The 16,140-nt window shown below is 37.2% G+C and overlaps 1 protein-coding gene and 1 long non-coding RNA gene across 8 annotated transcripts in view; one reads left to right on the top strand and one right to left on the bottom strand.

Annotated features, from left to right (window-relative positions):
• The window catches only part of tp73 (tumor protein p73), a 29,704-nt gene continuing 13,564 nt past the window's right edge, over window positions 1-16,140 (bottom strand). For 5 of the 7 annotated variants that reach the window (XM_083554754.1, XM_083554759.1, XM_083554755.1 and 2 more), the window contains 10 exons: window positions 9,422-9,608; window positions 9,162-9,277; window positions 7,200-7,309; window positions 6,937-7,079; window positions 5,603-5,691; window positions 5,380-5,504; window positions 4,611-4,762; window positions 4,085-4,217; window positions 1,766-1,859; window positions 1-1,118 (listed from right to left, as the gene is read on the bottom strand). In XM_083554754.1, coding sequence (XP_083410880.1) covers window positions 792-1,118; window positions 1,766-1,859; window positions 4,085-4,217; window positions 4,611-4,762; window positions 5,380-5,504; window positions 5,603-5,691; window positions 6,937-7,079; window positions 7,200-7,309; window positions 9,162-9,277; window positions 9,422-9,608 — 1,476 coding nt within the window. In that variant the 3' untranslated portion in view covers window positions 1-791. Of the gene's footprint in view, window positions 1,119-1,765; window positions 1,906-4,084; window positions 4,218-4,610; window positions 4,763-5,379; window positions 5,505-5,602; window positions 5,692-6,936; window positions 7,080-7,199; window positions 7,310-9,161; window positions 9,278-9,421; window positions 9,609-16,140 lie in introns of all 7 variants that reach the window. The other 2 variants (XM_083554757.1, XM_083554753.1) reach the window with 2 other exon arrangements.
• Window positions 5,691-9,222, top strand: LOC310733490. Its single transcript, XR_014535763.1, has 2 exons — window positions 5,691-5,962; window positions 6,202-9,222. It is a non-coding gene; the product is annotated as an uncharacterized lncRNA (long non-coding RNA).

Here is a 16,140-nt window from a genome sequence, read left to right as displayed (position 1 = left end):
TTTTATTTATTTTTTTTCTCAAAACCAAAGATTAAGAGAATGTAACGTTCCAGTGTCTCGCAATATGCATGTAATGCCAAGTAAACAACATAACACTCATTAATACTAGGTTTCACACAAGCAGAACGCCAGACCAATTTTCATTTATAATCTTGACATAAATCTAAACCGAGCTGCACATTTCTGATCATCTCATTAACCCGGACAGATTTGCTTTTTGAAATACTCACGAATTTATATTTCCAGTGTGACACTTACATAATTATCCTCATAGTCAGATATATCTTACTAGGAGCCCTTTAAATTTCTACTCTAAAAATATGACTAAATTGCTATGAGTGTTATTTTCACTGCACATTAAAGAACGTTCGATATCTAGACATAACATGGTGCTGCAGTAAAAAAAAAAAAACGATTATCGTGGTTTGATGATTGTTGCGATTTGTGTATAGGTTGTCTACATTCACTCAAACGTGCATATGTGAAGTCTGTTGGTAGAACATGGACCTAAAATGTGTTCTGTGTCTTATAAAGGGGTTATTATGTACATGTATACACAACATTGTGTTGTGGTATATAGAATTTATATAAAAAAATTGCCAGTCATTCAAAAAAAAAGTTTCTGAAACCAAAAACTGAGAAATGCTAAAAAAAAAAAAAAAAAAGACACTAAAATCAAAAAAGATAAACCTGTCCATTTCAGGATTTAAACGGTTTGATAAAGAAAAAAAAAATCATAAAGCAGCAAAAATTGCAATGTTTCTGCGCGTGATTTAGTGTAACATCTTATCTCAGCGCATGTCGCTCTCAGCAAACTCTTCCTTAATGGAGTGTTTCCGAGTCTTGCAGTCAGGCATGTCAAAGCCAAAATCGGGCCACTCATCAGCACCGGCTGTGGTGCCACGGTTGGGGATAGTGATGGTGTGGCGTACGCGGAAGTGCACAGCCTCCATTACGCGCTGCCGCTGGAGTTCGCCTCCGGGCCCAATGGCCATGGTGGCCATGTTACTGCTGGATCGAATAAGCTGCTGGCCATAATCATGTCCCTGCTTCATGTCCTGGAGGCCTCTCCAGATAGCCACCCGGAACTGCTCTGGGATCTTAAGAGCTCCAAGATCCTGAAGAGGAAATGCAGAGAAGTTAGCTTCACCTTAGCTTTTAAGGATTGCTGTTGCACTAAATTTTTGTTTATTGAGTAATTACAAAGCTCAATTCACAATTCACTTTAAAGCAAAACTCGAATATTTGGTTGTTTCATAGGAGGTGGATTAAAAATGATCAAATAGCAATACCTATTACTAAAAGTAATCTACACAAAACATAATGGGGTTTATGTATTAAAATATACACATTTTCCTGATGTTTTGCTAGCAAAGTATGGTAAGGTACAGGAAAATTACATGAAATTAAAAATTCATTCCTATTTTGTTTTCTGATAAGTAGAAAAACTGCATCTTGATGTTGGCTTATTGTGATATTTATTTATAAATGTTGCCTGCCCTTGTTTTCTGAGTGCGTCATGAGGTCTTATACTTCCGAAAATAATGAATATAGCTTTCAAGACATTTTTCTCTACGTTTTATCCAGATCTTTTCTAAGTTTATTTTCACACGGCATTTGGCAGAAAAATGACTATCGTTCCTGAATTTGTATATTTTTTTTATCAAGTGGGTTTTTATTTGAGCTGAAATCAGTTCATGGGTAATAATAATAATTTATTAATTACAAATCGAGTCCTTACAAATGATTTTTGTTTTGTTTTTACCTCCATGGAGAGGGTCTGCAGGTGGTACACACTCTGGAGGCCCTGCGATGTGAAGTAGTCGATGCAGTTTTGGCAGCCCAGGCTGGTTAAGAAGCTGTTCAGAGAAAAAAGGAATCCCACTAAGACCAAGGGGCTGCACCCTGGGAATTACAGATTCGTGCATGGACAACATTTTTAACCAAACCAAAGCAGTATTTGAATCTACATGGGCTGTAAACTATTATTCGAATATATGCATTACACGCTAAAATATCATAAAACAGTTTTTCGTTTTTTTGTAAACGATTTTTGCGTCCTGAAATGAGGTGGTGTTAATAATAATGCTTAATTATCGAAAAGCTAAAATGTAGCAAAGCAATAATGTGTACTTTACAATTTGTTCGAAATAAACTGTGTAATATAATTCAATAATAAAATGAATAATAATAGTGATAATAATCATCATAAATGACCCAATTTCATAAAAAAACATATGCAGCTGCATTAATAATCCGTAACAACTTTTTGTGAAAGCATTCAGACTTTTATTATAAATACAAAAAGGCCATAATGCTACATACAATCAAAAACATTCATCTGTTTCGATATTGTAAAACAGGAACGGGACAGAAATATAATAGACATGGATATTTCAAAGGTAGATCCCACAACTGCTTTAAAGTCTCTGCTTTGTTTTGAACAGTAACAGTCTGTATTAGAAATCATTTAGATTTTAGATTAATTTGCCAAAACATGCAACTTTATGTGACTAAATTGATGAATTTTTTGGATGCCAACAAGGGAGGAGGGGAAAAAGAACAACGGAAAGAGAGTAAAAAAAAAAAGAAAGAAAGATAATAAATAAACAATGCCTTGACATGTTTGGGGACTCCACCTTTAAAGTGATACATGAAAAATACAAATTGGCAGAAAATGGAAACTTATAATAATGATAATAATAATGAAGTGGCAAACGGAATTGCAAGGAAAAAAACAGTGCATTGCAATTAGACATGAAAATGAAACATATTTCATGAAAAAAATATGTTTTTTTTTTTTTTCTCATTTATGTCAGACACTGTAGTATATACTGTGGTTCTTGTTTTAGGTCATTTGAAATGTACAGAAGCGGGAGCTCCAGCTCAAAGTAATACAATATTGTACTATATGAGATCACTCAGTACATCCAATATCATGCATGGAAAAATTAAAAAAAAAAAAAAAAAATTATATATTTCTGTATGAACAAATATAAAAGACTAGGAAAAAACAAAACAAATGTATGCCATTCAGTGTTCCATTCGACGTCAAAGCAAGCGATATCTCTTAGATAAAACACTTTTTTTCTGACCAGCAGAAAAAAAAGATTTTAAAATCTCAAATAAGTATTTACAGATGAGTAAACAGAAGGGGTCGAGTCAGCAGAAACCAGGCTTTCCTTCTACTTAACACACTACAGCCAGAAATCCCGTGGCACGTTTCTCCAAAAGGGGGATTCCATGACTGCTGTGCCATTTAGCCATTTTAAATGTTAAACATAAAACCCTTTTTTTCATTGAATGCAAGAAAATGAACAATTAACTGTTGAATTAACTATTATTTAATTACGTTTTATTTTCTTGCCAATGAAGTGTTGGTGTTGGTGTTTTCATACAAAATAAGCAAATACACTACATGTGTTAAGTATCCATGCTATTAGCATGAGGACAAGACGATATCACAATATCCATAAAAATAAAGAAGAAAAAAAAGAGATTAGGAAATAGTTTGATTTCTTCTTTCTTCGCCCTTCAGGAAATTATGCTGGATACTTGTATCAGAGTTGAAATAAATGTTATACGACTAATGGACATTTTTTTTTTATAAGAAGGACCCATGGATAATGGTGAGCATGCATGAGACGTGAAATGGATTCACACCAAAAATGAATGCTAAATTGTAAAGCGTAATTTTAGAAGGCTAGGATAAGCGAAATGCTGGTATGGATGTGACGTAGGTTTTACATACATTCAGACATAAATGCAAATGGAATATCAGCAGCATACAAATGGCACCCCGATCATGGAATCCCCCGTAATATCAAGTTTTTTTGCAAAAATGACATCATAAATACTCTAAACATATAGAAAAGACAATACAGTGCTTTTCAATCCATGAATGAATATAGGCATCTTTTTGGCCCAGTAGACAGAAAGTCTTTTGGTGTGACATTTACAGACATGTGTATTACTACATTTCTGTAGCTTTGCAGTCAGATGTGCATGAGCGTGTGAATGCGTGAACATGTGTGTGTGTGAGAGAAAAAGCAAAGGAAAGCCGTGCTACTGCAGGGTGAAGTACCTGATGAGGCTGGGATCAGGGGTGTAGGGTGGAGGTGGGGTGCAGTGAGACGCTGACACCATAGACTGGGCCGAGTGAGCTCCGTTCACGTCACCATTCGACTGCATGTGGTGGCCGCCCAGCATGTTCGCACCTACATGGAAAACATCCATTCCGTCAAGCCAACAGGTTGGACAAATCGAAGACAAACACGGAGCTGAGAAGTGCTCAGGGTTAAGTATTTCAACCGTAGATTAATTTGTAACCTGCAATTTTTTAATAGGAAGCAGTTACAAGGAGCTTCTAGAAGTGTGTGAAAGTGTGTGTGCACCTCAAAATAAATCAAAAGACCTGTTTTGATTTATTAAATAACTTTTTAAAAGTTCCTTTTTATTGATGCATCCACACACCTGATGTAGGAGTGATGTTTGAATCCAATTGTGTGCAAGAATGAAATAAATAAAGCAGGCAGCTGTTTGGCTCGGAATGAGTTTCCCCAAAAAACGTTCTAAAACATGAACTCCTTACATAGCATTAAGCCTCTTACCCATGTGTACCATGCTGCCAGATGGTCCTGCGTTCTGATGGCTCTGATGCGCCACTATCTGGTTGACTGACGGAAGTTTGCTGATGTTGCTGTGAACCTTGTTCATGTTGCTCAGCGGGGTCCCGTAGGGCGACGGAGAGGTCACATGACCGCTATAAAGAAAGAGATATGTCAGGGAAAATAAAGGATGATGCATGATCTTGTGTGTTGAGTTGGAGTTGGGGGTGTGGATAATGGATTGATCCAGCTGTGTATAAAAGTGTTGATTGTCTTATTCATTGTGTTTCCGTTACCCACTGTTAGTAAAAATGCTAAAAAAAAAAAAGAATGCGATAAGACAACATGATAAGAAAGACATTTCTTATATAACGATATAAAAAAAAATTTATAATGTGAATACATCACATTATAAATCATATGTCTGTTTTGGAGGAAAAGGTAAGTATACATAATATTAATAAAAGAACGTCTTGGTATACAGTTTTACGTGGCTGGATTTAGCTTTGACACTTCATTGATTAACAAGAATCTATTCATTTATTGATTTATAAAAAAAAAAAAAAAAAACATTCTTTCTGTAAAAAAATTAAAAAGGATTATTTCCATTTGCCAATAAAATAAAATATTTTGTATAAAAACCTATACTTTCAAAGAGACAAACAAACATTTTTTCAAATCATTCTGTAATCATTTCATCCAAAATGTACATAAAACAATGAAGAGAACTACAGTATATAAATGTACATAATGGTATGTATGTTGTACTCACTGTCTGTGCAGTAGCTGCTGTTGCTGTTGTCTGTAGGAATCGACTAACTGCTGTGGCACCAGCTCCACTAACTCTAAACTGTCCTTTATCTTCATCAGGATGTCAAAGTTCTCCCTGCCTCGTACCTGCACGACATCCCCCAACACATTACAGCAACCCAAAAACAAAACCTTTCTCTTGTACTTGTGAGAAATAGTGTGTCTGCAGGTGTGTGAGGACTCACCGGGATGTAGTACATCTCCTCGTCTCCATGTCTTCTCTTCTTGATGTTGATGGGAGGCCCGGGAATGTTCGGAGGCGTCTGTCTGAAATCTGTGGGACGAGATATAGGCATAGAGATACGCAGACATATAGATTACTCAGTTAAAGAGCATTCCTGACTCTAATCTGATCAGGTCTAATCAATATTCACTGTTTCGTATACAGTATGTCATATTGTCTAATAACACTACATCTAAGCATTTCATTTCTCTTAAACCAGAGCAATTTCGCCAACGATAACAGTTTTCATGAACACCAGAACAACATGGTCATAGTTTCTCTATTTATAGCTTAAAAATGTTATGTTATAGCAGCTATGAGGGTCCCCTGGTGGTCTAGTGGTTAAGATGCAGCGCTCCCACCGCTGCGACCCGGGTTCGATTCCCGGTCAGGGAACCATCCCCAGCCACTCTTAGTGCCGGTCCCAAGCCCGGATAAATTGGGGAGGGTTGCGTTAGGAAGGGCATCCAGCGTAAAACATGTGCCAAATCAAACGTGCGGAGGATCCGCTGTGGCGACCCCTAACGGGAGAAGCCGAAAAGAACTATAGCAGCTATGAAGAGTAGTTCTCTTCCTAGCCTGTTTTTATTTCTCTCCACAAGTTTAAGCTGTTTGTTTTTCAGAGCATTTACTTTATACCTTTAACTATATCTGACTGATAAACTTATATATACAAATTATACACAACGCTTTAATATATCAATGATGACATCTGGGCGATTAATGATTACAATGGGAAGTGGTAGCTCAGTGGATAAGATGTTGGACTTTTGATCGGAAGGTCGTGGGTTCAAATCCCAGCACTACCAAGCTGCTGCTGGGTCCTTGACAGAATCAAGCCCCTTAACCCTCAACTGCTCTGTCGTATAACTGAAATAACTCTGGATAATGGCGTCTGACATATGCCATAGATGAGCATCAGTTAATGGAAAAACTGTCCTGTATGCCACTGTGTAAGATTAGAATTGAAAATGTAATGACACTTTTTGGCTGATGAGAAAAAGAATTTAAAAAGGCTGTGGTATAAATTATGTATTATGCATTTTTTTTTTTTTTCTTTTTTCTTTTTTCAATTAAGACTAAAATTCAGTTTAATAAAAAATGTGACTGGCAAATTATATTTACATTCTATTCGATTTCATTAGCTTGTAAATTCTAGTACACTTCATTCTTCTATTCTATTCTATTTTCTATTTATTTTATTAAATTGTTATGTCACAGACAAATTTCACTGCATGCTGTGCTGGGTGTGGTTACGTACGTGACAAATACAATTAAAACTGGGATTTGACTCACTGCGTTTATTAGCGTTGCCGTTTTTGGCTACGCTCTCGTTCAGTGCCTGCTGTTCTCTAAAGTGGTCCTCGTCTGCTTTGCGATCTCGACCTGGACATGCACATATCCGGCCTTCAAAAGAGCGCCGACCCAGCACCTGACCACTGTGAGACGAGAAACAGTCATAATCATATATTAATCATAAAGTAATAATCAAACCTAAACTTTTTTTTTTTTTTTTTTTTGTGAACAAATTGGTTAAGAAATAAACAAATGTGACTAACTCTCTTGTCTCCAGAGTAATGATGATGAGAATGGGCCTGCGGTTCATTCCACCAACACAGCTACTGTTACACATGAAATTATACAAAATCGTTGTGAATTCCGTCCCCACCTAGATGGAGAGAGATAGAGATCGAAATAGAGAGACAGATGGAGAGATTAAGTAGTGCATTTACTTAAATCTACCTTGATTATTTTCAGTTTTAGATAAGATTACATCACTGCATAAAGCACAATTGTTTAAAAAAAGCCCTCCTTGAAGTGTAGATGGATTCTGTTCTTGCCTCTAGGGGGCAGCAGGAGGTCAGAACACCAGCAACTACCAGGCAGCACGTTTATAAACTTTCCCTTATTTCATCTCAAAGGTGACCCTGTACTCACTTGGAAGGAAAACCCTACCATCCATATATTTCCAAAAACAATTCAGTGCACAATTTGAGTTTCTAAATCCCAAATCTTCTTCGAATTGGTAGTACATGAGCAGGCTTATCATACCTACCTAGGAAGCACAATATCAGATATCCTTATATGGTCTAGGTTTCAGTCTTTTAAATGGGATTAGTAGCATCAACATGTTCAGACGTATTCAGGTAGAAATAAATTTTCCTATTTAGGAAAAAAAATGTATATTACTTAAAGCAAGACAGAAGTTTACTGTAGCGACGACTGACGCTACGAATGTTTACATGTACTTTTTTTTTATTTGTATATAGACAATCCCTTTTGCACAACCTTCTGTACTGTATTTCTGCACACATACACAGTATAACCTGTACTGCACAACCTACTATACTGTTCGGCACTACTACTACTTTTTTCCCCCTTGTCTCATGTTGTCTCTTGTCAATTTTATTTTTTCTTCCCCCTCCCCTTTTTTTGCACTAAATGTGCACATGTGCACTTTGTCGTGGTCTTGGGGGAAATATTGTTTTTCCGTTTCACTGTGTACTGCACTGTATATGGTTGAAATGACACCAAACGCCAACTTGACTTGACTTGAACTGATTGTACAAACTTACATATTGGGTGAATTTGTCGGATGTACCTTTCATCCTTAAGAAAAAATGTTTGATCTGTAGTTACCCATCAGAGCAGCTCTGAGAGAAGTGATGATTATAATTCAAATTACAGATGAATATTAATGTAATCGTACTAATCTGCTTCCGTTTCTATATAAAAGACGTATTCACAAGGTCTGGCAGACAGTGATTAGGAATGTTTTATGTATAATCTTTAATAATGACATTTATCAGAAGAAGTCTCCAGTCATCAAGTCATCAGGGTAGAAGACTTTCTTGGTAACAAGCTGCAATTTTATTAGATTCTTTCTGTTCATTTTGAACGTGTGGGAGCGTTTATAGCTACTAGAATAAAGGCGAGAACATGAACTAGCTCGTTTCACTGACTATAAATGTAACTATAACTTGAGATAAAGTATGTCCTTGAGATATTTGTCATGGTTTTGTTGTCTAACAGGAATTAAACACTTTATAATGTGTTCCTGTGAGAAAATAATCCACTCTGGTGTGGTAACAGGTCAAACAAATCCATCATTGCTTCTGGTACTCTACTTTATAAGATAGAATATTATTAGCTACTATTCATGAATAGAATTGATATTTAGTAAAAAATGAACAGCTTTAAAAAAAAAAAAAAACATGCCCCTACATTAGATTAGAAACGTTTTATAGATGAAGCCCCAGGGAAAAAGAGGATCTCATGAATAGTCTGCAATACTGCTGGTGTCACCGAATGATTGCAAGTGTAATTACTGGGCTTGTCTAGAGGCTCGTCAGAACACATCTGCCAAACCACGTGAAAGCATCACTCAGTGCTTTAATATACTCGTTGCATACTTACAAACATTATTAGACGCCTCTATATCACAGGTTTGTCCTTAATAAGCTGTAGCTGCATAAGTTATACTGCGTTTGTTCATTGTTTGTGCATGTGTTATTGCTTACCTGCGGGGATTCGTACGGCACAAGCACACTCTGTCTGCCTGTTACTGGGTCATCCACATACTGACACAAATTATTGCCCTCTACTCTTATTAAATGGCTGGCTGGAGCTGATTGACCTGTGGTTAGAAGAAAAAATAGTACTTACAATATTGAAGTGTATGTTTAATTCACAAATCATTGTGTTGCTGATTAAGTAGTGCTTGAATACCAGTCCAAAGCTTCATCTATTAAGCTTATCATGGAAAAGATTGTGTATTTACTCTCATTGAAGTCCCGTCCAAGCTCGTGGTTGGGGCAGCGCTTCACCACTTCGGTCACATGCTCGGCCTTTTTGTAGATGGGCATGGCTCGTACCACGCTGCCATGCGGGGGAGTTGAGGCAAGCTTCACCTGAATAGGGCAGGTCTTAGCGATCTGACAGTACAGCTTCTTGAGCAATGGAGAGTACTACAAGTAAAAGCAGCCACAGAGTTATTTAGAATGGATACTATATTTATGTATTTTGATATATATTAGAGGTAGTTCAAATAAAAAGTATGTATAGGCATTAAATGGTTTTGACAAGACAGCAGTTTTGATCAAATGTTTTATCAGGATTGAAGTTTTTGAATGAATTTAAACACCAAACATTTTTGGGCTTTGCTGATGATCCCAGAAACAAATTAATCACACACACACACACACACACACACACACACACACACACACACACACACACACACACACACACACACACACTGACACCAACATACACACTTGCTGCATGTCAGAGCCTGTCGAACACTATAAAGACATCCCAAATATTCTTCAGAGGAAACCCAAATCTAACCTTGATGGAGCAAAGCTGCTTTGTACAGACTTGAATCAATGATTCAGTTTTTAAAATGTGAAATGTATCAGGATGATGAACATGAAAGGAAAAAAAAAATAAAAAAATGGATTGAACATCGTCTTTGTTGTAACACCACATCCCTAATAAGTCAACAAACTTTTTAACAAGTGGATTTTACAGCCAGTTTTTCTATTACAAAATCATCAATACGTCACAATGTCTCATTATGTACACATGCAGCATACAGTATGAACGCTTAGTGAACCTTAAATATCAACTTCCTGTAAGTGCCTAGAAGCTGCTCATCTGTCACTCAGCCTTTTACATTCAAGACTGAGAAGCAATGCCTGTGTACACTTTACTCCCACGGGTCATAATTCATTGTCTACTTCACCGTTATCTACTTCTGATGACCTGTAGATGGACTGCAGTATGTGCAGTTATTCAACCCTCATCATCAACCTCCATAATGCTTATTTTATTTTATATACCAGCAGGTGGTTATGGTCATGAACTGTGTCGGACTAATGACTAATTTCTCAAGAACTGCATATAGTGAACTATAATGTTTATACATTTTACGTTTTTCATGCTTAGCCATGAAACACACACACACACACACACACACACACACACACACACACACACACACACACACACACACACACAGGAGCATAAATCACTCTGTGCAGCTGTGAACAGTAAGAGAAGTCTCAACATGCCCAGCCATCACACATCCTTTTTTATCAATGCCAATTGTCTTTGGGGGAATGAATGTTTCTCTCTTTAACAGTATACAGTACCAGTTACAGAAGGAAAAAAAGAAAGCACATAGATGCTTAACCATTCGTTTATCTTGGCAGTTAAGACAATTTCTAGTGGGTATGTTAGCACACTGACTAGTGGAATAGACTCTGAGGATGAGAATATTTATTATTTGAATGGATTTGAATTCTGTCCATATTCATAAGCCACATGTGATTTACAATCTACAACCTACAAATTACAACTTTCCCTTTTCTGAACCAATGTTTAATCCTGTAGCTAGTCTCTGGTCCGATTAGCTGCTTTAAGTATATAAGATAATAAATAATAACAGAGAAAGAACATGACAGTTCAAATATATATATATAAACATGTACAGTACAGACCAAAAGTTTGGACACACCTTCTCATTCAAAGAGTTTTCTTTATTTTCATGACTATGAAAATTGTAGATTCACACTGAAGGCATCAAGGGCTATTTAGCCAAGAAGGAGAGTGATGGGGTGCTGCGCCAGATGACCTGGCCTCCACAGTCACCGGACCTGAACACAATCAAGATGGTTTAGGGGTGAGCTGGACCGCAGAGTGAAGGCAAAAGGGCCAACAAGTGCCAAGCATCTCTCGGGGAACTCCTTCAAAACTGTTGGAAGACCATTTCAGGTGACTACCTCTTGAAGCTCATCAAGAGAATGCCAAGAGTGTGCAAAGCAGTAATCAAAGCAAAAGGTGGCTACTTTGAAGAACCTAGAACTTTTGGTCTGTACTGTATATATATATATATATATATATATTAAACTGCAATTGAGTGGTTTTCTATTTATCCTAGTTGAACCTCTGTATGAAATTCAAAGACCGCTTCATTCCAAGTCCATGACTTACATGCTGCTCTGTGGACACAAAACAGACTGCATGAACATTAGCAAAGAATGAATTGAAGAAGTGAAAATGTAAGCAAATAAAGATAGGGAACAAGAGAAATTGATAGCGCATCACAGAGAATTATGTCGTATGATGAGAGGGAATGCAAGCGTTGGACCAGCGCAGGTTTGGGCAGGCTCTTCGGCCCGGGCGATAATGATGCGTCTGACGGGCAGATGGGCGTGTTACAGCATGCTGCCTGTGAATTCACTTAACTGTCCTAACACCAGTGTTTCCCAACCCTGCTCATGGAGTTTCCCTCCAAGTCGCACTCCAAGCTGCATTGTTCCTGCTACAGCACACATTTTAACCCTGTGAAGGGTTTCGGAATTATCTGATGAGTAGGGGTTGTGAAAAGTGCAAAAAACGAGTGTTTGGATGACCAGCTGATTAGAACACTGCAGCTGTATTAACGCTTGAAACTGACGCTGCATTACCTTTTTTTTGGATTTTCTTACAAGCCTACAAGCGTTTGGAACCATAGGTCATCCAGAGCTGAAAGTAAAAACGTACGGTAAATGTGACATCAGAGACGCCCTCGGTCGTGTCACGTGACATTCTTCACACGATTTTGCACAGTGTGTAAAGTCACATGTGCCTTCAATCCCATTTCTACTTCACTTGTCACCCTTTAGATTCATTAATACAAAGTCTCAGCATGTCCTGACCCATATGCCTCATACAGCTCCTCCTCCGGTAAAGCTGAAAGGCACACCGAGCTGATTTCCATATATTTTAGGATGCTGATTGTTTTTGGATCTCATGGATAGGAGGCAGGTTATAACACGCACTTGGCGACGGTGAGCAACAGTTGTTTTCCACTGAAAACAATAATAAAATCTAAAACTCACAAAATATATGCAGTCTAAGTAATTGGTGTCAGAAATTAACGTTTGTTTACGTCTTGAGGGTATATTAAAGGTGCGCTATGTTTTTGTGCAGTTAATCAAACATCATCATTGCTGGTCATTTATGGCCTTATTACATGATGCAATAATTCCCAGGTACATCATGATTTTATTATGGGAGTAAGTTCTAGTGGAAAAATGTGATTATATCTGATTATACCTTTAATGTGTGTGTCTGTGTGTGTGTGTCTGTGTGTGTGTGTGTGTGTGTGTGTGGGGGGGGGGGGGGTGTTCATTTTTTATACATTCTATATTGAATGATATGTGATAAGGTGTGTGAGCTGCTGGGTGGAAGGATGCTGCTGGGTGTGGGGCGTGTTTAGACCCGTCGTCTGACTAGGAGGATAATGGCTGGGAAAAGCGTCTTTGAACAAGCTAAAGCACAAGGCGTGCCCCGACTTGTCTCATGTACATGCCAACAATAATAATAATAATAAAATAGTGTTGGGGTCTTTTACTGGAAAAGCTGGGGTGTTAGAACTCATTTTCATCTCTTATGACACCTCATGCTTTGAGCCTCTGGAATGCAGGTTTGAAGCGAGCCTTTTATACGAACGTACTCAAACCTATCTCCGATCCCGATGCATAAAAAAAGAAATTGTGGTTATGATTCACCCTGTGATATCATGGTATAATAGGAGCCCTGCAGAACTGCCGGAGCACAACAGGACCTGCTTCCAGGAAGAATCAAAAGTGGGCATGATGAGTGAGAAAGAACACGCAGTGAAAGGCGAATATACTCATTCATTTCACAACATTCTCGTCTTTATGAGGGTGTTAGAATGAAACAAAGGGCACACCGGTAAAATTGTGTCTTTTGAAACATGTTCAAATAAAAGTGTAGTAAAAAAAAGATCTACAAAACTCTACATTGAAAGTACATGTGATTGTGACATAAGGACTTGTGATTAGTTTGTAGACGCTCATTTTGGGACACGAAATTCAATACTTGTTCTACTTTGAACGTACTAATGAGCGTTTTCAACCTGCCTATCTATGCAATGATCATTCAAAATAACCTCCATGACTAATATCACACACAAAGAGTGTAAACCTGAACACCTCACACATTGTCCTATCGTTATCTTTATCAATCCTTAAGTGTGTCCAACTCTCATAACTCTACATCTGTACACTCTTCTCAAACAGATCAGCTTTCAGAGCTACTATCACAAACAACAGCATCACATGGGCAATTGAACTAGCTGAGCAGAGTCTGTACCATAACTCTGCATTCTGATTTGAGTATCGCTTTTTAGAAAGACGTTTACTCAAATTCTAAAGAAGACTTCTTATTAATATGACTAGCTCTTAGAAAGCAAAGATGAAGAGCTACTGTCATGTTAATCACAAAACCTAATCATTGTTTGTTCAGATGTATTTTCTCCTATTTATCACTATAATACTGTACATCTGCTTTAGCAATAATGTCTTTATACAGCTTTTTCTAGGAACACTGGAAAAAAAGCAACAACCAAGAAATTACCCATAGCAACAGGATTTCAGAAGTAGTGGTGCGTGACCACCGGCAGCTCACAATCAATGTTCTACTATCTCTCATCTCCAGCAGCTATACGAACTCCACAGCGGCACCTTTTAACCCTTTTTCCTCGCCTCTTCTAATGAGTCACTCGCTTCTGCTATTGTAATCCCGGATAACAACAGGCTGCCAAGCTTCGTCTCCGACCTGGGAAATCCCTGAATTAGAGAGTAGACACTGCATTCCACACAGCTTGAATATAATCCTTACCAATTTTGCTCTCTTCATCTAGAAAGCTTAAGTGAAGGTTCTTGTAGATCAGAAAGAAAGCAGGCCGGGTTCCATTTTGAACAAATGCTATTGATCTACATCTTTGATTTATACTAGATTTTTTCGCCATTTGGCAAACACCTTTAGTCAGAGTGACGCATTTATCATTTAACATATATCTCATTTATACAACTGAGCAGCTATGTGGTTAAGGGCCATGCTTAGGGGCCCAGGAGTGGCAGCTTGGTGTGGCTGGGATTTAAACTCATGACTTTTGGATATAAAGTCCACTACCTTAACCACTAAGCTACCACCTTATCTGTTTCACTGTTTTACATATTTATTTTATACCCAAATGCTAAATTGTTCAGTTTCCAGGATTGTAGTATAAACTCTGAGTTATAGCCAGTGCATTGATTTATAGAAAAAAACACATATTACGATATCTAAAGTTTTTGGCAGGGGGGGGGAAATTGGTTGATTAGAGTAGTAGGGTTAAGGCTTTGGGTTCAGAAATCAAAAATCCAACCGCTGCAAAACTGCCGTAGTTTTCAACAAGTTTCTCATAACTAGTCGTCTCCCTTCCTTTAATCTGTTAATTAAAGCATCAGACAAAAGAGCAAATGTCCTGAACAGAAATTACAGTACTTTAAACAGATTTTACAGTTATTTTACAACTCGTTTCATTAATGTCAACTTTACAGCAAGTGTTTCACTCAGCATCAGATACACTGTGAAGACAAAACTAATACGGAATTATAAGGCACCTGCATAACACAAAATTTAGAGATATAACAGAGATAATAACTGACGATAACAGAAATAATACCCGTCGATAACAGAGATAATGCCCTATGATAACAGACATAATAAACAATGTAACTTGGATAATATTCGTTACATCGGTTATTTAAATCATATTTCTTGTTTTCCTAATGGCAACAAAGGCCAGTCTCTAGAGTTATGCACAAGCCAAGTCTTGACTATATCTATCAACAACCCAATCATCATTTTACTGTTACCAGAAAGGTTCTCACACACACACACACACACACACACACACACACACACACACACACACACACACACACACACACACACACACACACACACATCTCTGTTATATGATAACATACATACCAGTCTCACTGATAAAACTGATCTAATTTATTTCTATTATTTTATTGAGTAAGTTGTGGCCTTTTCAAGCAAGTTGCAACTAGTCCATAAAAATGCTTCATTACTGGGAAAATAAATTATAGTAAAGGTGACAAGTTAAGAAATCACTGCGTAGGCAATGTGTGAGGCCGGGATTCATCAAATCTAGATAAAATAAAATTTGCAATAATTTATACAGAATACACAAAAATAAACATATTACCATAAATAGAAATCTATCTATCTATCTATCTATCTATCTATCTATCTATCTATCTATCTATCTATCTATCTATCTATCTATCTATCTATCTATAGTTTATATTTATGTGAATAATAATTTTTTTTTATTTGCTTAACATTTAATATGTTTAATCGAATCTCTACATTCTACACATTTAATGAAGCACATTTGATTACTTTTTCGATAAAAGCCTTTAACTAAAAGACTCGATGTGGTACACAACTATATATAACACTAACCTCACTATAGAGTAACAGTTATGTCACACATGACAAGCTCCTTTCTTTTCTTTTTTTGCCAGGTCATGATCTTGCTTTGTGTTGTAAAACAACAAAGTAATAATAGCTCATCTTTCCACACCAAAACACTTAACATTGTTCTGTTTGGAAGTAGTGCCTGCAGCT

This window comes from Silurus aristotelis (genome assembly GCF_946808225.1).
Source record: "Silurus aristotelis genome assembly, chromosome: 11".
Lineage (NCBI taxonomy): Eukaryota > Metazoa > Chordata > Actinopteri > Siluriformes > Siluridae > Silurus > Silurus aristotelis.
This window is presented reverse-complemented; position numbering and strand designations above follow the sequence as displayed.